Below are 25,733 nucleotides of genomic sequence, written 5' to 3'. Positions count from 1 at the left end.
ACATGAGCAGTTTCTTGGAGGGATCATTACAAGAGGCTGAAGCTTGAAAATTCTCATTATATTCTTTCAAGACTACCCATTATCTTCTCATAGATGGACATGAAATAAAACAAGCAGTTTTTCCTCAAGGGTTAGAAGGTTGAAAACTAAATCACAGGCCCTTAATTCAAAATGGCCCACTGCACATTAGATTGGATTGTGGGCTTTGGGGGCGGGATGTAGTTGAGGAGGGTAAGAGGGGTTACGGATCCCAGGCCCCATCCCACAAAGATTCTGTTTTAATTGGTCTGTAGTGGAACCTGGGCATCAATATTAACTTTTAAACTTCTCAGCTAATTCTAATGTGCAGCTAGAGGGGAACTGATCTAGTACAGTAATTCCCAAATGCTGGCAGCGTCAAATGAACCACTTGCAATGAGATTCTTAAACCCTAATGCAGAGGTACTGAATTAACTCTCATAGTGTAGAACACAAAAATACAGCCACCAAGGTAAATCTGATGCTCAGTCAGGTTTGAGAAAGCCAGATCTACCGCCTTGCTCCTCTCAGTGTGGAACAGATTCACCTGGGAGCATCATAGCAAGGCAGACTCTCAGGACCCAGCCCAGACCTTCTAAATCAGAACATACATTTAAACAAGCTCTGCCACTGATCCACCAGCACATGAATGCCCTGATGGTATGCAGCCCTCACTTCCTTCTGCCGATGGGAAAGCAGGCCAGGAGGGGTAAACCACCCAGGGAGCACAGGAAAAGGCATCTGGAGGGGAGGCCAGGGAAAAGTCAGAACCAGACCTCACTGATTAAGACTTTCTATTCTAGCACATTGTTTTTCTGAACCACTAGCTAAGCTTTTAAAAAATTTACAGAACACATCTTACCAAGGAAAATAACTACAGTCAGGTAAATCCCACCACATATGAATTCCTGTTTCTAAAGGAGATCATATTCAAACCATGAAGTCAGAAATCCTGCCCGATGGAAAATTCTGGGAGAAGAGAGGTTTAATATTTAGTCAATGAAAACAATATGAAAACAAGGGGGATCTTTCTTCCCTTTCTGTAGCCACTCCAAGAAAAGAATGTTCTCCTCTGAGCTGCTCCAGCACTACCTGTATCTGGTATGATAAGAGAGCTGTTTTCTTTTAAATAAAATCTGTGCCCTTCCCTGATTCTACAAATTATGTAGACATTAACAATGATGGAACATATTTCTTTGGGTTAAGATATGTCTCCCCCCTTCTCCTCCCCTCTCCCGCCCCTCCCTCTCCCTTTCCCCTTCTCCCTTTTCCTCTCCCTTTCCCCCACTTCTGCCCCTCACATTCCAGCTTTTTTTTTTAATGCGAATGATCCCAAGAGAGAATTATTTCAGAGCACAAGCATGGAGAAGTTTCCAGATATTTTAGAAGTAACGAGGCATACGAAAGAATGCTAGGGTACTGAAGAAGAGAGGGGACATGGAATAGAGATGGAAAGACCTCACGAAAAGAAGGCAGAAACACTGAGGAAAACACATTTACTAATTTAAGTACTTATTCCAAGATCTGTGACTGTCTGAGAAAAACCAACTGGACTCTCTCTCCGATTTTATTCATTCAGTCCTAACTTTGGAGAAACACACCCCCTCAAAAATCTGCTCTTATTCTGACAGCCCTAAAATCCCAGAACCTGATAAAACTCATATAGCAATCTAGCATTTTTCAAAAAGGAGGTGGTTAGATAGGGATTTTCAACAATTCTGATATCAAATAAAACTCACTGGGAGTTTAGGTTTTGGTTTGGGATTTTGCTTTAATTCAAAAGGTTGCTTTGTTTCTCATCTGATTCGCCTCTTATTAAAATCTGAAGCACATCTTCACAAACCACAAAAACAACCAAACCAACAAAGCTAATTACCTGGCCTGTGGTCGCTCTTTTCAAAATCACTTTATGTGGAAAATGGAAATCAACTCTGCACCCAATTTCATTGAGCTAAGCTCCCTTTGGCTGCATTCTTCTTTCCTTCGAGAGAACCAAAACGATACTAGGGTGGCAAACTGGCAATGCTGGTGAACTCTAGACCTTCACTCCAAAGTTGGTCGTGTTTCCAGTTTTCCCCAGTTCAGGGAAATTTTCACAACCTCCATCTACCCAGATGTTCAAGCCAAACACCCAGGAATCATCTCGCACCCACCCCACTTAATTCATCACAAAGTCCTCATTCTTCTACCAACAAAACACATCAAGCGCATCCAATTCTCCCCATCTCTACTGTTACCCGCCCAAACCAAGTCACCATCAGCTCTTGCCTAAACTGCTGTGATAGTCCCCTGCCTAGTCTCTCACTTTCACTCCTCCTCCTTCCAACTCCTAAACAATTAAACCCTATGATCAGCAGTATTTGCCCCTGCACTTAGAATGTAATGCACAATCCTCACCCTAATTAGCCAAGCCTGTCTCTTCAGCCCTGTCTCCTATCTTTCTCTTTTGGTCTCCTCTAATCCAACTATACTAACCTTTAAGCTTCACAAACTTATTCATTCATTTTCTCTTTCTATCCATGAAAGTGTTCATATGATTTGTCTTTGCCTGAAATATTCTTCTGCCCACTCATCATCCAGTTATTTCTCACTTTAGGTCTCAGTTGAACACTGCTTCCTTAGAAAGGCCTCTGCTGACCCCATCTCCCAACTGAAATTTGTACCTGTTACCCTTTCTCACAGTGCCCTGCCCTTTTCCTTCACAATGCTTACCACAGTTTGGGGTTATATATTTGATATGTGTTCATTGAATGTCTTTCTCTCCTACTGATTCTAAGTCACATGAGGTCAGGGACCATATCTATTTGTTCACCACTGTACACCTACAAATGTTTGTTGAATGCCTAACTCGAATACAAACGTTCTGATTCATATTTAAAGTCATGCAGCCAATAAATAATTATTAAACAAGGCCAGATATTGTCAAGGATATAGATCAGTATACATGCAGGTATTTTTCTTCAAGGAACTGAGAATGTGTAAATAATAAATAAAAATGAGGCCCCTGCACTTTGAATTGCATGTGACAACTTGTGGATTTAGATCACAGGGCGAATGTTTTTTTTAAACTTGTCTTCTGGAACAGTGATATCAATAGATATATTTAAGTTTCATAGAACAGGAGCAGCAGAACAATCCCTGAAGCACATATTGCATGTGTTATTTGGGTTAAATAAAATCTTGGCACAGATGGCTAAACAAAAGCATAAATGATTTATGTACCATGCCCTGTCCACAATGTTGATTTCTGTTATGTGCATTGTCCATTCTACTACATCAGTAACTGAAAGTAAGGCTGGTCTCTTTCATGTCCTGACAAAATATGCCTTTATCCTACAACTGTAATTCAAGGAAGCACATATACTAATGTGTAAAGACACATACATTTTGTACCTTCTACAATGAGACTAATTATTATATAATATTATCGGCAACATTAAGCAGACTATCACTGTGGGTGTTTGAAATATGCAAAAAAAATCTGTTAATTTATTCAAACATGTTCAGCTGTCATCAAAGATAAAAATATGCCTCTACTTTTCATCTTCTTTAAGATCAAAGGTACATTTTTGAGTTTCTGTGTTTCTTTGATGCCATTAACTTCATCACTTTTTTCATCTAACCATAGTGGTTCCGAATGCAAGAGACACTTTAACATATATTTCTGAAATTCTAATGTGGGAATAATAGCAATTTTGTTACAAAAGATATTTCACCACACACCAAAGAGAATATTCAACAATTCAAAGTTTCTACTTTTAATAGTTTGTGTACTTCTCATGAGAAGATGGGTTTCTGAAAAGTATACTGGTCAGTCAGAATCATTAAAAGCAACATATAACTGCAATGATGGCCTTATGATTCATAGTGTTCATAACACAATAGAAAACCTTCACCCTGATATAGATAATGAGAAATTTTTAAGAATTTCATCAAACTGAATTGTTTTAGAATATCTAAAGCCATAAGATAGTTATATAATATTGGGGAATGAAAGCTAAATCAGTCAAGATGTATTTAGCGAGAAAAATACATTACATGCTTAATGTTTGAGCATCAGGTTTAAATTCTACACATAAATAAACCTGGTTTCTGCAAATGAGCTGCATCTTTCTGAAGGGGTTATAAATTTTCTTTGACGCTAACCTTTTAAAGCAAGGAAACTCTAATGGCAAGAAAATTTATCAAGAATTTCAAATAAAAGATCAATCTATCCTGCTCCCATGGTAGAAAAGCAGAAGGGAAGCCTTTTTGAATATATTTACAACCCAATTAATTTTATAAAGCTTTGCCCTGTTTAAAAAAAAATCCTTATAACAGGGGTACGTTGTTCAAGGAAAGATACAGATTTACTAATTCAATTCATTTCTCTCCTTTGGCCAGATTTCACTGAGCCCCTTACAGAAGGAGACTTAGATTTCTGCATTCTTCCTCAGCATCTCGGGGAACTGCCAGGTACCAAGATACAGAGAATTGAGGTTTCTTCTGCACCAAAGAGCAGTTTTTGGTTGGCTGGTTGTTTTGGTGTTTTTCTCCAAATACGTAAGCCCCTGGTATATGATCTTACTCTCAGACCCACCAGTTTATGACTTAGGAAAGAGTAAATTATTTCATGCCTTGCTTTCTCCAAGTTAAACAAACAAACAAACAAACACTCTCAAGCCCTTACTGTGATGATGCACTGTGTGAGAAACACTGTATTTGTGGCTTCCTTCACTCACTCTTTCTAGCAACCCTATAAAGTAGGCATTATCCTGAACAGCCTCAGTGCATCGGGGCCAAGACAAGAGACTATGTTCTCAAAACTCTCTTCCCCTGACAGAGAACTGCTGACACACTTTTCTCTAAGCCTTAGAAATGCTCCTACAGAGTTCTGGAAAGATTACCTTGACTATGGTTACTCTACTAGAGATCTTCAGGAATGAATAAGGGGAATGTATCACATGTTACATTTCCTGTTCTCAGAATACAGTTTTTTGTTTCTGAGCTATTCATCTGGGGTGACTCCTTTATCTTTCACCCTGTAGTTCTTTCCTTTTATTCATCATATTTATACATACTGGCTACATATGAAGTCAGTAATAAAAATGAAATAGTGAGTAGACATGAACTTACTCTGCACTGAGCACTAACAGGAGGTTCAAAAGAAATACATAACAAAATCTCACCCCTAAGTACTGACAGTGTGGACTGGAAATATGACTTGAATCACGTCCACCACAAAGACACGTTAGAATTCCTAACCCCCAGTCCTGTGGATGTGAACCCATTTGTAAATAGGATCTTCAAAGCCATTATTAGTTAGGTGAGGATAAACTGAATGGTGTGAGCCTTAATTCAAAATGACTGGTGTCCTTAAAAGTAGAGGAAATGTGGACATAGGAGACAAATAGGGAGCTAGACAACCATGTGACGAAGACCGGGATTGATTTATGGATTGCAGGCAAGCCACTACCAGAATACTACAGACTTCAGAGAAAACATGGCCTGCCGACACATTGATTGGGAACTTTGAGCCTCCAAAACTGTGAGCTAATAAAGTCTGTTTTTTAAGTCAAGGAGTCTTTGTTTCCTGGTTACAGCAGCCCTGGCAAACTAAGACAGGAAGTAAGACTACTATTTTATCTCATAAGAAGTCAAAGATGGCTTAAGATCTCTAGACTACAAGACTGAAATATTAAAATGACAACTTTTAAAGAAACAGAGAACTACCAAAGGAAGTAATTCAGTTATCGAAAGCAATGATAAATTCAATTCTGGCCACAATGAGTTTTATATGACATGACAAATGTGAGGTTAGAAATTCTATAGACCACTGGAAACACAGGACTGGAGTACAAAGAAGATAAATTTTGAATTACTACAGAGGCAAGCTAGTTCTAAGAGGAAGGATGAAGATGCCAGAAAGAGTTCAAGAACTGTGGGAACTAAACCTTTAAAAGTGAAGGGAGGTGGAGTAGAAAGGGAATCCAGGAAAATGGAAAAAAGAGCTGGGGAAAGTGCAGTCATGAAAGCCAAACGAATGTGTTTAGAGAGAGTGCCGGGATATGGTCTCAAATCCTGCAAAGCCAGAAAAATATGGACACAGAAAAGATCTCTGGATTTACAAAAAGAATGCTCACTTGTAATCTTCGAGGAATTTTCAACATAATGGTGTGGGCAGAAATCAGATGAAAGGAGGTGTGGAGAAAATTGTGACTAAGAGTTAAAGGCATCAACAACAGATTGTGCGCTCAAAGATTTAAACAATGAAACGATAATTGATGGCACTGACGCAGGGATCCTTCTGTGCTAGGCGCTGTTCTCAGACTACCCATTTTACCTCATTTGAGCCTCACTACAACCCTGTTACTTGCTTGTTCAGATGAGGAAACCAAGGTAAGGTAAGGTAACTTAGTCCAGAAGCTAGTAGCCAGCACCCTAACGCCCTCCAGATCCTAGGGCTCCTAACCGATAGGCATCCTGCCCCTCGCGGGCAACAACAACAAAAAAAAAAGAGAGAGAGAAAAAATTTGTCCTGTATCCCCAGTGCTCAAACAATACGTAGCACATGGTAAGAAATAATTAACAAAAAAGAATATGAGCATAGAACAAAATGGTTAGAGTTATTTTAGGGCACTTTATTCTGGAGCTATTTAACCCCCCTCCTGGAATTCCTCTATTCTCTCAGTGCCATAAATATACGAAGATAAACTCATTGTGCTTTCATTTTACCCAAATAAAACGGACTCCAGTGGACAGAAAAGGCTTACAGAAAAGGTCAGGACAAAGGTTAATCTTTCCCCTCAATCCAAGTGAGTTTTTCAATTTTCAGTTAAGCTTGGCAATCTGAGGCTGGCCCTACAGTCTCTCAAAAACCAAAATCTATTTTTCCTCTCTGCTGGCTACCCACAGGGCTGTAGGCTGCTCCCTAAAGCAAAATTCACTCAGAAAATACTTAAGCAGGTAAGGATTGATTCCCAGGGATAAATCTCACCATCAATAGACCCTAACTGCAAATTCTTTTTAAAAAATCATTTAATTCGAATCTATAAATTTTCAAACGGTTCTTTCCTATATAAAACAGCTCATCCTTTAAGCACCTGGAGATTAAGATACAAATGCTAGAAAATATCTCAACTGTACAATGAGTTGACATTGGAGACTGGATCACTTACATGTTCACCTAGAAGACAAACCCAGGCTCATGTGAGTCCCATTTGATTTGCCCTATACAATATGATCTCCATTTTCAAATATCTGTATTGATTAGATAAATATATTAAACTATGTAATTACTTATACAAGCTTACTTAATAGATTTAATCAGCATTGTCTTGGAAAAATTAATTATGAACTTGATTAATTTAGGTGGCATAATGAAAAAGCATTTATTCAATGAGTGCTCTATACTGTGCAGGATATAAAGGTATGTGTAAGGAGCTTAATTCATATACCAATATCTTCAGGGCTTCCCAGTTTCATGTCATTATTTTTTTAAGTTGCTATTATTCTGTACCTAAGTTCAGATTTCAAATCACTTATCTCTTGAAGTCAGTAGGAATTTTACTTATATTTACCTGATGGGACAAGACTCTAAGAGGGCAAGAAATGCATTTTCAGTACAATTCAAATAGCTGTTCAACTGTTCTTCCTTTCTAATTTATTTCATTCTTTATTTAATTTTTCTATCTTTTTCCATTTAAAAATCCATACATCACAAAACTGCAATCCAAAATGTATTTGAATATTTCTCTTTATTTGGTAATATTATCCACCTATAATCAAATACCAAAATAATGTCTAATATACACACAGACATGTATATTTATCACAACCCTCATTCAATCAAATATCTTTCAAGACCTAACCTTTCCAATATTAACTTTTATATTATATAAAATGCAAATATTTAAATGATTCTTTTTAGTTATTCTTAAATGATTTAATGGAACATGCTGAAAACTTTTTTTTATTCTACTCTTATTGGTAAAACAAAATGTTGGATAAATACTCATTTCTTAGAGCACAACAAGACTTTTGTTTTGTTTGATTTCAATTTCCACAACAGTAATTGTCACTGGTTTTGGATTGCTTCTGGTTATTGATGGTTATTTTATTTCATGACACATCTCTTTTATACAAAAAAAGGTAGTGTATGGCATATTTTAATTTTTCGACTGAAACTAGTTTTGCTTGGGACATTTCAAAGCATCCCTCAATATATTATTTCTAACCCTACTAAGAAGAAAAATAAAAATCCTGACACAAAAATTGGGACTTGCTGTTTGACAAAAAACAAATCTCTGAAAGCAATATATTCCCAGTCATATGGTTTTTTTTTAGTTTAATAAGTTGGGGGAAATTTGAAGATAATTTGTTTTAGCTTTATATTTTTAAAGAGATTTGGATGAGGTCAAAGTGCTGGAATCAAATTATATCCTACTGAGGTAACTGTAAATCTATGAACTAGCTCTCAATAAAATTAAAGCTCAGTCATAAACTTATTTTTCATCACCAGTTTAACCTCAATTACATCAAGATATCCAGTAGAAGAATAATTTTTTTTAATTGAAATTATACAATCACCCTTTTAATATGAAGCATTACTTACATGGCATTTTTGTAGAAAACTATAATTCGGATATATTACCACCACCCTGAAAATGTATTACAATTAAATTTTTTTTCATCTGTTAAAGTGTTTCATTAGTCTAAAATTTATCAAAATATATTTCTTTTTGTAAAACATTTTTGTTCATATCACATTCATTTAATTATAAGTTGTTGGTTACCATCAACTGAAAAAAGGTTTTAGTAATTAAAAGAAATGAGTACTTTTCTTCTTTTCACTTTCCTGTATATCTTACATTTTAGATCTCATTTTCCAAGAGCAACAACTAACTACATTGACTCTAAGTCTGCAATCAAATTTGAGGAGGGAAAAAAATCAGAAAAAGAAATTTACTTGTTTCACCTGAGACAGAACTTAGGGTGCCCTCTTGTGGTAAACACAAATTATAGCACTTGGGTGAACAAAGCAACCTTTTCCTGGGCAAGATTGGAGAAAGTGGAAGCATTGCTCCTCTGAGCTAGCAAATAGCTGTGATTAACATTGAAAGTAAAAGAAAAGTATTGACTAAACTAAAGCACTTCTTTATGGAAATATACTCAGTCAACTGTCAAAATAATCATAGCTACACCCTTCTACTTTAAAAATGGTATTTTTATATGGTTCTTCTAGTAGGGCTAAACCCTAGCTAGGTACATGGATTTCTTATCCATCCTATTTGTAGAACCAAGAAAAAGATAGACAAAGAGGGAAATTTCTAGTGAAGAGGAGTGTGTCCTGGGATGAGCAGCAATCTGGGCAACAATGTACTGTAATCGTTTTGATATTCTGCACAGCCTCTAAGCAAGAGACAATCCTCCAGTTTATAAGTATAATCTAGGGAATGGACAGTAAAATTTAATTTTAAACGTAAAAGTAGTACATTATAAGACCTTGGTAAACCAATGCTTAAAAATGTTATGCAGTTTTATCAATATTTCCTAAAAATATTCCAGGCACAGATTCAGTCAGCAGGCCATGGGGCAGGGGCCTACCACAAGATATCCTTCAGATGCAATGAATTCACAACACAGTACCCAAACTTCCATAGCCTCACAACCAACATTGATCCTACTAGTCAAAAATGTATCTAAACCTTTCCATTGTATGTAAGCTTTTGAACTTTACAACCTCTTGCTCTTTATGTTTACTAGAACCACCTGTTTAGAATTATTGTAATTCTTTATATTTGTCTAAAAATGATTTTATCTTGTCTTTTATCCCAAAGTTAAAAAGAGGAATTCTCTACTTCTACTATTTGGGAATTTGGCTATAAATTGTGTGTATATCTGGCCTACTCAATGACCCTCATTATTTTATTTTATAGACTTTGAATCACCAGTAACATCTTGTAATGCTTTCCCATAACAGACTGAGTCAACTAAATAAGGAAAATAAAAATCCAATCTCAAGAGATGTAAAATGACAGCCAATAGATTATCATTGCTTCTCTAAATCTGAGAATATAGCACTGTTATTCTGGGAAATGGCAACTGGTGAAGCTTGGAAATTTTTTAGGAAATCCTCACCTTTAAAGACAATATTCAAATATGCCACACTTCTTGCTCTTTTGTTCGGCATTATCAAGAAGTTCCCTGATGGATTTCAAATTGGCTGAGATTTCAATTCATTAGTGATATCCATGACAATAAATGCCTGATGTTTTCTCTGTGTCCATTTCTCTCATGTCTCATATCCCTAGCTTTCTTTCCCTTTTCTCTCTCTGCATGTGTGTGTATGTGTAATGTATTTCTGTCTCTCTCTCTTTACATCTTTCTCTTGCTTTGTGTGTGTATGTGAGAGAGAAAGACTTAGTTTATCTTCTTCGGCATCTGTCTTTGTGTGGGGGTGGATGCCCATCGGTCTGTGTGTTTTTCTGAGTGCTCCTGTATCATCTGTGCATCTCTCTATACACATTTCCATGTTCATCTATCTCTACTATAAGATTTGATATTTTCTTAAGAAGAAAATGATGTTGTGATCAGAAAGAGAAGCATTTCATTGGGTAACAGTAAACAGACAATCTCAGCCTTTGTTTCCTCAATACTTATATTGAGAGCATTGGCTCCTTTTCTTTCTTTCACCACTAAAGCTATGCAACACTTTCAATGTTAAGTTGGTGAATAATAAAATCTTCACTGTAACAAACCCAACCCATCTGTAAAACTTGAAGGGAATTTTTCTCTTAGCCTCAAACAATTTTCTCATGATGAATTTTTCTACTTCTCTACAAAGTCATATAAAAAGAGTAACAACTGTGGAACACTCCACATGAATGTGCAAACCAAATGAATACTGTAATTCTCAAGTTCCAAGGTTCTTCCAGTAAGAGAGGTCCGGAAACATTCCAGAATTTAGTGCATGCACATATGCATATACTTACCCCAAATAGCTAACAACATTTCAAACAAAGCTCTGAGACTTGAGTAGTGGTTTCAAAGGTTAGCCATAGGCTATTAGAGGTGGCATTTAAAATACCAAAACAGGTAAAATTTTATTTGCACTTGGTATTATCTATGGAAAGAAACATTAAAACAAGGACACATTTATAAAAATGGAGTATTTTAAAATTTCATTAATTTGGATGTCAGAAACATCTTTAAAATGGTAGGTGTAAAATGGAAGCAACAGAAGCATATATCTCTAAGCTACATTAGGTGAATCTTAACTTCATGGTATATCTAAAATAAAAGTTATTTTCAAAATTGGCTAATAGTACCAGTCTGTACAAGAGTTTCAACCAAAGACACTATGTTAGTAAACTTCTTCAGTTAAGAGTTCTCATCTCCTTTCTCTTCACCAAGCAGAAAAGCAGAGAGCCTGTGGGTTTTATTTTTTAGGGCCTTCTCTGAAAAGTCCTCTCACAGACTAAACTGCATGGAGATCAAATAACCCAAGTGGATGAGAAGGCTGAAATAAGACTCATATATCTTAAGTAGCTGATTCCAGTAAACCTTAAATTCCCTAAACTGGTTAACAGCAAAATCCCCTTTCACTCTTGCTCTATCTATGTATAGATGATATTAATATGAGAAATATATAAATATAGGAATTGTCTATGATTACAAATTTATATTTTATATTAGCATTAAAAATTGGAAAAATGCATATGTAATCACATTGGAATGACTAAAATCCTATAGAAATATAAAGCATGAGTACCAAAAAAAAAAAAAAAAAAGGAAGAAATACACTAGGCCAGGCCTGTTAGCTATTTTATTCAACCCAAATATAATACTGTGCTGTTGTAGACTTTGATAGTATCAAACATTGGTCAAAATGGAAGAAATAAAGTCAAAAGCCTTAAATTAAAACTAAATACCAAGTCAGAAAAACACTTTGGTGTTTTATAGTCCCATATATATATTGTCCCAAAGCCAGGAAAAATATTTGCAAATATAGTTTTAAAAGAAATCCTAATCTAAGAATTAGTATAATCTAATAACTCATAGAAAGCATAATTATATATAATTATTTATTATCGTTTGATTGTGCTGCTGTCTTACCCACCAGGCAGGGAGCTTCTTGAGGACAGGGGAAGTGTCTTAATCATGTTTTTATCTAAAGGGCCCCAAAGAGTGTCTGGTTTATAAGATACCTAATAAATATTCATTTAAATGAATAACTGAATAACTACATAGAATATTCCCATTGTTTTGTTCCAAATTCTATTATAATCCATATGCAGAAATGTCTTTCTCATAGTTCTCCAAGCAAAGACTTCAAAATAAAATAACAGATCTCTGAAGGAAAAACTTTAAAGGGTATTCACCATCTCTAATTAAAGACATTGAAAAGTACATAAAAGAATGAAAAACAAATGGAAGATGTAGCTTTCAGAAAGTACAAGGTTTTAAAGGTCTTAAAGTGTAAAATAAATAACCATTCCCATCCAGAATATCCCAGAGAAATAAAAGCATAAATGTATGGTGTTGTACAGACATCAAGAAAACAGCATCGATAGAAATGGAATGGCATTCTTAGAATTCTTTCTCCACTTGCATTAAAAGTCCAGGAGCTATTGCTTCACTTCTACATTTCTCCTATTTAAGTCAAATCAAATATAACATACAGACCAGTAGAGAGTAACACACAATAAAAAATAAATAAAACTTGAAACGTAAATTAAGCCATAGTAATTGCCTTCCCATTTTCCAAGAGTGGATTCTTTTTTCTAGATTCAATTCCACATACTCTCCCCGTAGAACACGGTTCCCTTCAGTGGTGCCCATTGGGGCCAAAAGCCATTCCAGAGACTAGGATCTTGTTAGGTAGCCACTTTCACAGCCATTCCCAACTTGAGGAAAACCCTTCCACTGAGAGTAACTCCGAGAATTTAGTCAGCACCTACAATCTACTTTGGGGGGGGGGGGAGGCGGATGTTGGGGTGTTGTAGGAGAAGGACTAACAAGAAAGATAGCCTTCACCAAAAGGAAATTCCTCTCTATTCTCTAGATGTACCCACACCATGCCCGCCCCCTTTGCCTCCTGGACTTTGGAGCTCTGGACAGGTGGGAGGATGGTGGCTATATCACGAGGAGGGGATGCAACTAACTTTTCTCCATCACTACCTCATTCCTACCCACCCACCCCTCAAATCGGGTCCTACTGGTAAACTGAAGCCATCGGGTAAGGATGCCCGCATCCACCTCCCCCTTTGAGAGAGGGATGGGATAGGGAGGGTGGGGGGCTTGCGTGAGCGAGGTGGCTGTGGGATGTTCGGAACCGCAACTCTCCTTACCACTGGAGCGCCTGACGATGTTCTCCAAAAATGTGTTCTGCGGTGCCACCAGCCCTCTCTTGCCCCCCGGCATCCTGGGTCTGGAGAGCGGCGGCCAGGATCCGCGGCGGGGGAGGGGGGGATGCAGGAAGAGAAGGCGGAGGAGGAGGCAAAGGTGGACAAGAAGATCGAGCCGAAAGAAGAGGGGGCGCGGCGGCGGCGGCGGGGTCCCCGGAGTGCGTCTCGAGCCCGACCCGGATGAGCAGCTCTGGGGAGGAGGACCAGGCAGTTCATGGTAGTAGCGCTCCCCCGGCCGCCGCTGCCCAGACTGTGGCGGTGCCGCACACGCGGCTCGGGAACTGCAGGCTCCACGGGGCACAGTGCGCCTGCGCCGCCCCCGCCGTCGCTGTCCCGCCGGTGCTGATGCTGAGGCTGCTGCCGCGGCGGCGGGTGTCTTGGCGCGGGCTCAGCATTTCGCCCCCTGCCCCGGGCCCCGGGGCCGGGGGAGCGGGAAGAGCGAGCTCAAGCCCGGCCTCTCTCAGTCCACCTTAGTCCAGACGGAGACCCCTTTCCTGCGCCTTCCTCTCCTGCTCTGCCCTACCCTTCTCGTGCCGCGGGATCCCAGCTGCCCAGCGGAGTCCAACTTCTCCCGGTCTGCGCGCCTGGTGGCCGCTCTTCTGTCCCCGGAGACCGAGGCAAGCGCTCGCTGCCCAGACGGGGCCGTGGAGGGGGAGAGACTGCGAGAGAGACAGGCGGGTACCAGTGGAGGCAATGGGCTGTCAGAGGAGCCACATCTCAGTTTCTGCCGCCGGGGTCCCGAACCCCGGCTGCTCCCGAGGACGCGGCTGCCAGGACACAGGTGCGATGTGGCGCTCGCTCCAGCTGCGCTTGAGCGTGGAGCAGGGACTGAGCGGCGCGCGGGGACGCAGAGCAGCCACCTGACGCTGCTACCGCCCCCCTCCGGGCTTCGGAGCTTTCAACACCCCGCCCCACCCAGCACCTGGAGCCGGAGTCAGATAGGGTCGCCGCATACAGCGGGCGCTCAGAATCGCCCCTGCGCCCCAGGCTGGGTCTGGTGCGCTGTGGAGCGCGAGGGCTGCACGGAAGAGTTTTCCCCAGGGCTGCTGAGCAACCCAGGCGAGTGGCAGAGCCAGACACGGCTGCAAAGTTGCGGAAAAGATTGCACTTGACACGAGGAGGGCGGGGGGTGTTAGCAGTGGGTGTGAATAATTCACCACGGAGAGAGGGAGAGGGCAGAGGGCAGCGTTTGTGGTGGAAAAACAATGAGGGCGGTGGAGGCGAAGCTACGGAGAACTGGGGCTGGACAGTAATCGCTTCTAAAGACCTCCCCCCATCCCCGCCCCACACACCCACGCACAACTTCGGCCCGGAACCCGGGACAGGAATGGGACCGCTAAAAACAGAGTGGAAAAGCCAGGATCTGCTACAGAGAAGGGAAAATGGAGAAGGGAATAATTGCAAAATGGGCTGGGAGAGAAGGTAAGAAAAGGGGATCCCACGCCGCGGCATGGTTTCTTGTCTGAGCCAAGTGCTTCTCAAAGTGGCTCCAGACTGGCAGCATTAGCTCCAGCATCACGTGTGAACTTGTTAGAAAAGCAGATTTATAGGGCCAACCGCAGAGCTACTCTGGGGGTGGGGCTCAGCAATCTGTTTTAACAAACTCTCCAGGAGAATATGATGCTAGCTGAAGTTTGCGAACCACTGGTCGAAGGATGCCCCTCCGGACGCGCCACTCGGTGGTATGTGAAATAAGGGTCAAGGGGTGAAAGACAGTCGTGCACTGTGGCAGGATCGGTGGCTGGTGGTGGAATGAAGTGTTGAGTGGCAAAGGCAAAAAGAGAATTGGATGGATGTGTCCCCTTTGGCCTCCCTCAGAATACGCTGAGGTTAGAAATGGCCAAGGTTGCCAGAGCAGTGAGAATCCCCAGGCACAGTTCCTAATGAACATCTCCTGTTCAAGGTCTGCTGTCAGGGACCCAGGTCTACCCTTGTTTGGAGCTCCCTAAGTCACTCACCTCGAATTGGGATCACTCTCTCTCCCAGAGTTTCCGGGATAAAGCCCTGTTTCCTGTGCCTGGGAGAGTTAAATGCACAGCTAGAGTTTAGGTCATTATTTCCCTCTCTTTGAAATATCCACCTACTCTCCCAGAGCTTGGGCAGCTGAGTAAACCCAGAGAGTTGATGCCAGGCTAAGAGTAGTTTGTTCTACTACAATATTAAAAAAAAAAAATCAAGAAACTTGGTCCAATAACACTTGGATATTCTAGCTTTCCATTCCTGGCCATGGGAGCTTATCCCCCCACAGCTAGAATGTCTTCTAAACACACTGGGGTCTCTTTAGTTGAATAACAAGGGTCTCAGGTGCAGATTGGATCCTTGTGGTTTGCCTGCCACCAGCAGGAGTCAGAAACATGCAGCTCCCTCCCTGCTGTTGGTGGAGTGTATGCAAGGGGGAGGGACTCAAAATCCCTGCCCACATGGGCTTAAATGTACTAATGGGTCTTGTATGAGCTGCATCCCCTGCAACCAGGCTAGTACAAACACTGTGATCATAGACTAATCAGCCACTCACAGGCTGGGGTGGTGAACAGGCAGGCTAATTTTTTTAAATATATGTATAAAAATCATAGATTGCTTTCCTAGACTTCTAACATGGTCTGATGATTCCTTCATCATTAACAGGTAATATTTCCAATCTATATGTTCTTTTGCACATCATCAGCTGCCCACAGCTTGCCTTTGGGTATTGATATAAAATTCAGCTTCCCAGCATTTCCCATCTATTATAAATATCCCTGTTCCTAATCATTCCTCTGTGGGTGTATTAGCTCACACTTCCCTAAGAGGAAACTCTTTTGGTCTCCATTATGACACATTCACACAATTACTGATATAATTCCCCTGTTTATTTTCAGCTACAGATTTAATTAAAATGACAGTTGCCCCTTCTTCTTTGCTCTTATAGCATCATAACTTTTGGATTGTAATAAATTATCATTTAAAAAAACAACAATTTATAGTTATCAAGTGCCAAATCCTGCATACATCTTTTCTCTTAATCTTCTAATTTAAATTTTCACTTTATAGAAGAAACAGAGACCCAAAGAGATGAAGTGCCTTGTCCAAACTGACACTGTAATTGAGGGCACATTGACACTAGAACCAGGTCTCCTGACCCTTCAGCCAGAACTCCTTGTAAATAATAGAAAATGACCTGATATTGGGTGGATGTGGTAACCATCAGCAATATCCAGTGATCTCTATTGCCATCACAGATTTTGCAGAATTGGAAAGAAGTGAAACCCCTGGCAACAACTTGAAACAGCTCCCAATCAAAACAGAGTTAAGGAAAACAGAGCAGCGCCGTATGGACTAAGTGGCCCTAAGGAATGAGCTGGCAGATTGCAGCAAGGTGCTAATACAGCATTTTAAAAGTGTTTTGCAGATAGAGTCCATATGTTGTAAATAAGCAACAGCATTTAACAGGTGAGAGACAGGAATCAAAAAGCTTCAATGTCACAGTTTCTTCTCTGTGACATTTTCTTAGTTTTATTACAAAGATCCCATTTCACAACAGAATCATTTGTCCTTTTATTCTGTCTCTTATGATGTTGTAATTAGAGTACCTTTGTCTACTAGAATCAAGGATTCTAACCCCTAGCAGAGATGAGTCCAGAGTCAGAGCAAAATAAAAGCTAAACTACAGGTGTGTTTTGCTTTAACAGCAAAATAAAAGTGAAGACTTTGAAACTGATACATTAGGAATTTATGATTTGTAGCTACTACTGGTTCATTGAAGGGCTGTTTAGTCAAGTACCCCTCCTTTGAGGATTTTACAATATAGTTTAACAGTAGCTAGAAATACACCCAAATTCACAGATAATAGAATTTAATTCCATCACAAATACATCCAGTCTGACTTATTGTTTGATTCCTTATGTGAAAATGATCCACTCACTACTCTCTAGAGGGATGTTTCTGAGCTCACGCCAGGGCACATCCAAGGATCCATGGGTACTAAATAAGTGGCTCTCATGAGGAATAGGAGGGAGGAAGAAAGGAAAGGAACAGAAGTCAGTCTCCATGTTGGCCTTTAGGATTGGTCTCATTAGCAGCAGCAGTCCAATCCATTTCCTCCTTCCCAAACCAATTGCAAGCCTAGCTGTCGCAATCAACCATCCAACTATTACTTAGTTTCTTAGATACATAAAGTCCTGCCCTTACACTTATACCTCCACCATGCAAGATCAAAGATGAGACAAAGCAGAAGAGAGAGGAAACATAGTATAAAGTTTCAGTTCTTGGACACAGGGATTTTGTCTTACCTCTGACTTACTAGCTCTGTGACCTAGGGCAAGTTATTTAAACTCAATTTCTCCTTCTGCAAAATGAGGATTAAAAAATTCTTATCTTGAGGAGCTGATGTAGCTCAAGTGGTTGAGCATCTGCTTCCCATGTACAAGGTCCTAGGTTTGATCCCCTGTACCTCCTAAAAACAAAAACAAACAAATGGAAAAAAAATTCTCATTGGAGAGCAGATACTGCTGAGTGGTTGAGTATCTGCTTCCCAAGTATGAGGTCCTGGGTTCAATCCTAGTACCTCCTTAAAAAAAAAAATCTTATAGGGTTATTATGAGGATTAAATGAGTACCCATTTGAAAGCCCTTAAAATCATATCTGGCATGTAATAAGCACCATAAAAGTGTTTGTAAAATAAATATGTAAATCTTTTCATCCCCTTTTAGTTTCACTTGCAGTAAATACTCTAGAATACTTTAGCAGGTCACATGGTGGTCATTACTAAGGTTCACCAATATCCAGTTGCCTTCCCCATCTCCACAAAATTAATTGTGGCTGTGCAACTGGTTCTAAGGAACAAAATGTGTATGGAAGTGACATGTATTACTTCCCACTGAAAGCTACAAGAGCCAGGACTCAGTTCTCTATGCTTCTCTTCCTCTGCCTCAACAATTATGGAATGTTGAGCCAACATAAGGAGAACAGCTGCTTTAAAGACCCACAGTAGATAATGCATAAATGAGAAATAAACAATTCTTCTGTTAAGACACTGAGATTCTGGCACTGTGTTACTGTAGCATAACCTATTCCTTCCTAAGTGATATGAGTTATGAACTTGCAATAGCTATTTCTCAACGCTTCTCCACTCTCTTCATATTTTGATGCCCCGCCCTCACCTCTCAGTTTCAGAAGATGACTTCACAAAGAACAGGGAACGGGTCTTAGTGTCATTTCTTAGAATTTCCTGCTTTCGCACCCTCTTCATTTACTTCTTTATTTTAGCTGAGTAGGAAGAAAATATTTCCCTAGGTACTCCTCCACCAGTGCTTCAGGTCTAATTCACTCATGCCTCTAGAGAGGCATCACATTACTGACTGCCCCTTCATCCCTCTCTTCAATATTTAAATATGCTTGCAAAGGCTTTCTTAACACTGTTCCTTCTAGGCTTTGCTCTGTCTCTCCCTTCCCTTCAAGACTGATCTTCTCAGGAGAGTAGCCTTTAAGGTGTCCCTGCTTCCTGACTTCCTATTCATTTTTTAACCACCACAGCTTGACCTCCAACCTTCCCTAAGTTCATTTTTTTAATTTCCAAACCCAGTCAATCATTTTCATTCTTAATTTTACTTTACCTGTCTATGACCTTTGATCCTGTTTGCACTCCATTCTTATTAAAACATTTCTCCTACCTTGGACTGCTTGGCTTTGAACCTTGCCGTGAGACTTCAGGTATCTTTATACTGTGCCTGCGTTTCAGTAATAGTAAAGAAAACAGTAATAGTTCCTACCTCATATATTGATGTGAGAATTAAATGATATAATACAGGTAGACAATCTTTTATCCACACTTCTGAAATGCAAAACTCTGAAATCCTAAAATGTTGTGTTGGGTTTTTTTTTTTTTCATAAATCTGTCCCAAACTCATTTGCATGTACTGACATAAAGCTATTTGTAATCTTTCTTTATCCCACTTAGTATGCATATGTTTTGGTGCATACAAATAGACAGAAATCTACAAATTTCTGAATTCCAAAACACATCTAGCCCCAAGGACTTCTGATAAGAAATGTTTATGTAAAACATTTAGAATTGTACCTGGTACAGAGTAAGTGTTCAATAAATATTAGTGATTAGATATTATTCCATGATACTTTAGTTTCCTGGTTTTCTCCTACATCTCTACACTTTCCTTTTCAGGACCCTTTGTCAGTCCCTTATTCTCTGAACAGTCATAGAATATGGCTGCTCCCCAGAATTCCATCTTCTCATTCGGCATACTCTAGATTATCTATGCAATCTCCTTCACTACCATAGTTTCACACTTTTACCACAGAAATGATGATGATGATATACTATCGTATATCTCCAATTCAGGTCGCTCTCTTGGAACTCTAGACATGCATATCTATGTGTTGACGGGTTTTCTCCATGTAGCAATTCCACACAGATCCCTAACTCAAAACGAAATGCATCATCTTGATGCCTGCCCCTCTTTCTCCCCCTCCAGTGTTTCCTATCCCAGGAGTGCCACCTCCATCCAACCAGTAGTCCAAGTCAGTAATTCAACTCCTCTCTAATCCTACCTCCACATCCAATTCCATTTGTTCTATTGCTCAAATACCTCTTGAAAGTATTCACTTCTCACTATTGCCCTTGACACTGTTTGAGGTCAGGTTCCCATCATCCTTCACTTGGATTAGACTATCCCAACATCTTCCAACTGGTCTCCCCCCTTCTTGTATCATCACACCATACTCTTCACTCACAGACCCCATATCAACCCATTCTCTACTCTGCACTCCTGCCAAAGTGATCTTCCTAATGCCTACATATAATTTATTATGTCACTCTCCTGCATGTGAGTCTTCTAAGATTATCTTTGCCTTCAGGTGAAAGTCCAAAGCTCTTAGCCAGGTTTTTTATATCCTTCCATATCAGGCTCCAGCTCACCTGGCCAGGCTAAACCCTTATCATTCCCCCTTCCTACCCCACATCCTCATACTCCCTTGCTCCCTACATTCCTTTCTATTCCTTGTATTTACCATGCTCTCTCTGTCTTCCTCTACCTATGTCCTGTATCACCCGGCACTTTCCTTCAAGCCATAAACTAGATGTCATTTCCTTCAAGAGATCTTCTTTGACTCTCCTTTCTAAGACTTAATGGAATTCTCTCTGTGTTTTCTTATAGTATCATTTGCTCTAAACTGGTTATGTGACCAAGTCAGAATTATGTACCCAGGCATCCTGTCTTCAGAACTCAAATTCTTAACATCTGTTTAACCACAGCAGCATACTCTCACCCAAAATATTTGGGAAATATCTGATGAATAAGAACCAGCCACCTCATACAGTCCACCTTAGATAAGAAAAAAATTTCCTGTGCTAAAGAAAGGAAGACCAGTTGAAGAGAAAGTGAAAATAAGGGTCCTGCATCCTGCCCCAGTGTGGACAGAGCCCTCAATCTCCAAGGAAAATGATAAATACCTCAGAGAGGCTTATGGGAGTTAAAACTGGAAAGGTCTGCCCCATCTCCTGGGTAGAAAATCAGGGAGGCAGGACTGTAAAGAAGAAATGGCTGAGTGGGATAGCCAGAGAGATGGGACCTTAATTAGCTTAGAGGAACTCCCGGGCCTTTATGGGCACAAGTATATCAGGGGCATGATTCTTGCATGCCCAAGAGTTAACTCCAGGAAACAGAGAAAGCAAAATCCAGTGATATTATAAAACATGTATTTTTGTCTTCCCTACCAGTCTCCCTTACTACACTGTGAAGTAAGGGGTCAAATCTTCTGTTATGCTTCTGTAGCTCTGATTCAGGCCTCAAAATAAATTGATTAGTTAATTATTTAATGCTGTTGGGGAAATATTAGTGTAAAATTGAACATTTTCATTTCTCTCCACACTTCACATCATGCACCACAATGAATTCCAAATAAACTACAGAATCAGACATTTTAAAACTAGTTAAAATAAGTTTTTTAACTATTTTTGAACAAAAGGAAATTGTAATTAACAAGGTAAGCAGGTTTCATTATATCAAAACTATATTGGAGGAAGCGGCTGTGGCTCAATCAGCTGGGCTCCCATGTGCCATATAGGAAGCCCTGGGTTCGCATCCTGGGGCCTCCTTGTGAAGGCAGGCTCACCCACATGCTGCAGAGAGCTGCTGGCCAGCAAGTGCCACAAAGTGCCACCCAACCCGCAAGCACCGCCGAGTGCCACTGGCCCACAAGCACCATGGAGAGCCAACTCAGCAAGGTGATGCAACAAACAGGGAGACAAGCAAAAATGCAGAAGAACGTACAGTGAATGAACACAGAAAGCAGACAGCAAGCAAGCTGCAAGGGGAGGGGATATAAATAAATAAATAAGTAAATAAATAAATAAATAAAATACAGGCACAGAGGAACGTGCAGCGAATAGACACAGAAAGTGGACAGCAAGCAAAAAGCTGTGGGGGGAATATAAAAAAACTACATTAGGCAGGAAGTGGATGTGGCTCAAGTGGTAAGGCCTCCACCTACCATATGGGAGGTCACAAGTTCTATTCCTGGGGCCTCCTGGTGAAAAATAAGAGAAAGCATGCCTGCACAGTGAGCCAGTGCCCACATGGTGAACCGAGTGCCCAGGTGGTTAGCCAATGCTCATGCAGTGAGCCAAGTGCCCAAATGAATGCCCACATGGCGAGCCAAGTGCTTACTTGGTGAGCAAGTGCCCACATAAGTGCCTGCATTGTGAGCCAGTACCTGCATGGCGAGCCAGTGCCTGCATGGTGAACTGAGTGCCTGTGTGAGTGCCCACGTGGTAAGCTGAGTGCCTGCGTGAATGCACATGGGGTAAGCCAGTGCCCATGCAGTGAGCCAGTGCCTGCATGGCAAGCTGAGTGTCCACGCAACAAGGCAAGTGCCCAAGGGGTGAGCCAGTGCCCATGCAAGTGAGTCACGCAGCAAGATGATTATACAACAAAAGAGAGATGAAAGGGAGTGTCAAGGCGAAGCACAGCAGAGACCAGGAACTGAGGTGGCACAATTGACAGGGAACCTCTCTCCACATCAGAGTTCCCCAGGATCGAATTCCAGTAAATCCTAGAGGAAAAAGATGAGAAGAGAAGACAAAAAAAAGAGAAGCAGATATAGAAGATCACACAGTGAATGGACACAGCCAAACATACAGGGCAGGGGAAGGGGGGAGAAAAATAAATATATAAAAAATAAAATAAAATACAGAAATGTTTTTTTTTTAAAAAACTACATTGGGGAGCAGATATAGCTCAGTGGTTGAGCACCTGCTTCCCATTTCAATCTCTGGTACCTCCTGGAAAAACAAAAACAAAAAAACCTATACCACCTGCATGTAAAAAAAAAAAAGACTAATATAAATACAGATGTTGAGAAATTTGAAGTAGTGAGAAAAATAATCCATAATTAATATGAATGGGAATTTCTTTTCAAAATCTTCTTGGAATGGATATAAATCTATATAGAAAATAATGGTCAAAAGAAATAAATGGATAATAATTATAAAAATTAATACAAAGAGGGAAGCAGCTGTGGTTCAATTAGTTGGGCTCCCATCTACCATATGGGAGGCTCTGGGTTCGCATCCCAGGGCCTCTTGTGCAGGCTAAGCTGGCCCGTGCGCTGAGGAGAGCTGACAGCCCATGCTCTGCGGAGAGCTGGCACAGCAAGATGGCGCAACCAAAGGGAGACAAGCAGATACAGAAAAAAACGTGCAGCGAATAGCACAGAGAAGAGCAGCAAAAGAAAAAAGGAGCAAGCCACAAAGGGGGGGGGGGATAAATAAATCTTTAAAAAATTAATAATAATACAGAGTTTTTTAAAATTGTTAATTTTTCAACCTCATCAAACAGTAAAACAATACAAATTTAACAATTATAAAATGACACTTAATTTGTTGCAATGACAAAATCCATGTTTACAGAACCATAAACTGGGGCAAGATTTCTGGAGGACATTCAAGCGCATGTACTAGGAGTCATGAAAATAATTATGCCTAAGGTCAACTGAAAAAATTAATAAAATACCACCTTGCAGAGCATATAATGGGCCACAAAACACCTTCATTTAACTTACATCATTTTTGCCATGATCCTCAACAGCACCTTGTGAGATTATTAGAGCAAGTGTAATTATTCTTATTTTTCATGTTTAAAAAAATGTCCCAGAAATATTAAGTGATTTTCATGAGATCCTCAGCTAGTAAGTGGCAAAGTGAAGGCTCAACCCAGTTTCTCTGACATTATGTTCATTGTCCTCTCCCCTATATTATTATATATTGGAATATTAATAATGTAAGACAAGGGAATAATTCAAATGAAAAACAACTGTACAAAAATGGTTAAAACTAAACTTTTTTCTTACTAGCAAATAAAAGACCCAAATATTTAGATGTGAATGAATGAGCAAAGAGATCATGGCATGTTAATCTGATTGTAAGTAAAATTCTATTAGAATTGACAAAGTCCCACCCAATAGTATCCCTATGCCACCGTCTTATCCCTTCCCTGTACAAATACTTACCTCCACTTTATCATAGATTTCATCCATGTAGGTGTCAGCTCACAAGCTTCCTCTTCCCCCCAATTTCCTTTAAGCCTATCATCCAGTCTCTAGCTCTGTGAGACAGCTTGGTTTGCTTATTTCATATCAGAGAGGTCATGTAGTATTTGTCCTTCAATGCCTGGCTTGCTTCACTCAACATAAAATCCTCAAGATTCATCCATGTTATTACATGTGTTTGTACTGTATTCCTTCTTATAGCTGACTAGTATTCCATTGTATGTATATACCACATTTTGTTTATCCATTCATCTGTTAATGGACATTTGAGTTGATTCCAACTTTTAGCAATAGTAAACAATGCCACTATGAACATTGGTGTGCATATATCAGTTTGTGTCCTTGTTTTCAGTTCTTCTTGTTTCAGTTCCACCAAACAGTGGAATTGCTGGGTCATATGTCAAATCTATAGCTAGTTTTTTGAGAAACTGCCAAACTGTCCTCCAGAATGGCTGGATCCTTCTGCATTCCCATCAGCAGTGGATGAGTATTCTCCTTCCTCGACATCCTATCCAACACTTGTAGTCGTCTGTTTTTTTGATAGCCTGTCTTATGGGAGTAAGATGGTATCTCATTGTAGTTTTGATTTGCATTTCCCTAACAGCTAGTAATTTCAAGCATCTTTTCACGTATTTTTCAGGCATTCGTATTTCTTCTTTGGAGAAGCATCTGTTCAAATCTCTTGCCCATTTTTAAAATGGGATGTTTGTCTTTTTATTTTCAAGATACAGGATCTCTTTATATATGCAGGATACCAGTCTCCTATCAGATATATGGTTAACAAATATTTTCTCCCATTGGGTAAGCTGTCTTTTCACTTTCTTGACAAACTCCTTTGAGGTTCGAAAGGCTTTAATTTTGAGGAAGTCCCATTTATCTATTTGTTCTTTTGCTGCTCGTGCTTTGGGTATGAAGTTCATGAAGACATTTCCTATTACAAGGTCCTGTAGATGCATCACTGCATTATTTTTCGAGGTCTTTATGGTCTTGGCTCTTATATTTAGATCTTTTATCCATCTTGAATTGATTTTTGTATAAGGTGTGAGATCGTAATCCTCTCTCATTCTTTTGCATATGGATATCCAGTTCTCTAAGCACCATTTGTTGAAGAGGCCATTCTCTCCAGTTGAGTGGGCTTGGTGGCCTTGTTGAATATCAGATGACATATATGTGAGGATATATATCAGAACTCTCAATTCAGTTCCATTGGTCAGTACGTCTATCCTTGTGCCAATACCATGCCATTTTCACAACTGTACCTTTGTATTATGTTTTGAAGTCAGATAGTGTGATTCCTCCAATTTTATTTTTCTTCTTCATGTGACTTTGGCTATCCAGAGCCTCTTTCCTTTCCAAATAAATTGCATAGTTCTTCTAGTTCATTAAAAAAATGCTGTGTTGATTTTTATTAGGATTGTATGTTTATTGGGATTGCATTCAAATTCAAGAACTATATAGAACTATGGAAAAGCACTTTAAAAAATATAGTTTACTGAATATATATAATGTGGAATATTATATATTCATCGATTTCTACAATGTACTTTGTGACTTACATGCAGGAAATAGATTTTATGGCTCACTGGTGATCTACAGAGTTAGGATTTTGTTTTCTCTTTTCTTCTACTAATTCTACCAACATCTGGTATTTCTCTTTAATGCTCACTGTCAGTTTTTTAAAAAGATCATTAAAAACTAAAGCAAAAGTCTGCCTAGCTGATAGGCTAGTAAATGCATAAAATGTCCAAGGAACAAGTACAAAAAGTTTTATTGAAGTATAATCAACAT

The 25,733-nt window shown here is 39.7% G+C and overlaps 2 protein-coding genes across 2 annotated transcripts in view; one reads left to right on the top strand and one right to left on the bottom strand.

Annotated features, from left to right (window-relative positions):
* The window catches only part of KCNH5 (potassium voltage-gated channel subfamily H member 5), a 276,207-nt gene extending 261,594 nt beyond the window's left edge, over positions 1-14,613 (bottom strand). The window contains exon 1 of the mRNA XM_058293308.2: positions 13,350-14,613. Coding sequence (XP_058149291.1) covers positions 13,350-13,422 — 73 coding nt within the window. The 5' untranslated portion in view covers positions 13,423-14,613. The remainder of the gene's footprint in view (positions 1-13,349) is intronic.
* Positions 13,471-25,733, top strand: part of LOC131276180 (uncharacterized) — a 70,791-nt gene continuing 58,528 nt past the window's right edge. Inside the window, exons 1-2 of the mRNA XM_058288873.1 lie at positions 13,471-13,564; positions 13,656-15,088. Of these exons, the coding sequence (XP_058144856.1) occupies positions 13,471-13,564; positions 13,656-14,518 (957 nt within the window). The 3' untranslated portion in view covers positions 14,519-15,088. The remainder of the gene's footprint in view (positions 13,565-13,655; positions 15,089-25,733) is intronic.

This window comes from Dasypus novemcinctus, chromosome 3 (genome assembly GCF_030445035.2).
Source record: "Dasypus novemcinctus isolate mDasNov1 chromosome 3, mDasNov1.1.hap2, whole genome shotgun sequence".
Lineage (NCBI taxonomy): Eukaryota > Metazoa > Chordata > Mammalia > Cingulata > Dasypodidae > Dasypus > Dasypus novemcinctus.
The sequence above is the reverse complement of the archived record's forward strand: the minus strand, read 5'-3'. Positions and strand labels throughout refer to the sequence as shown.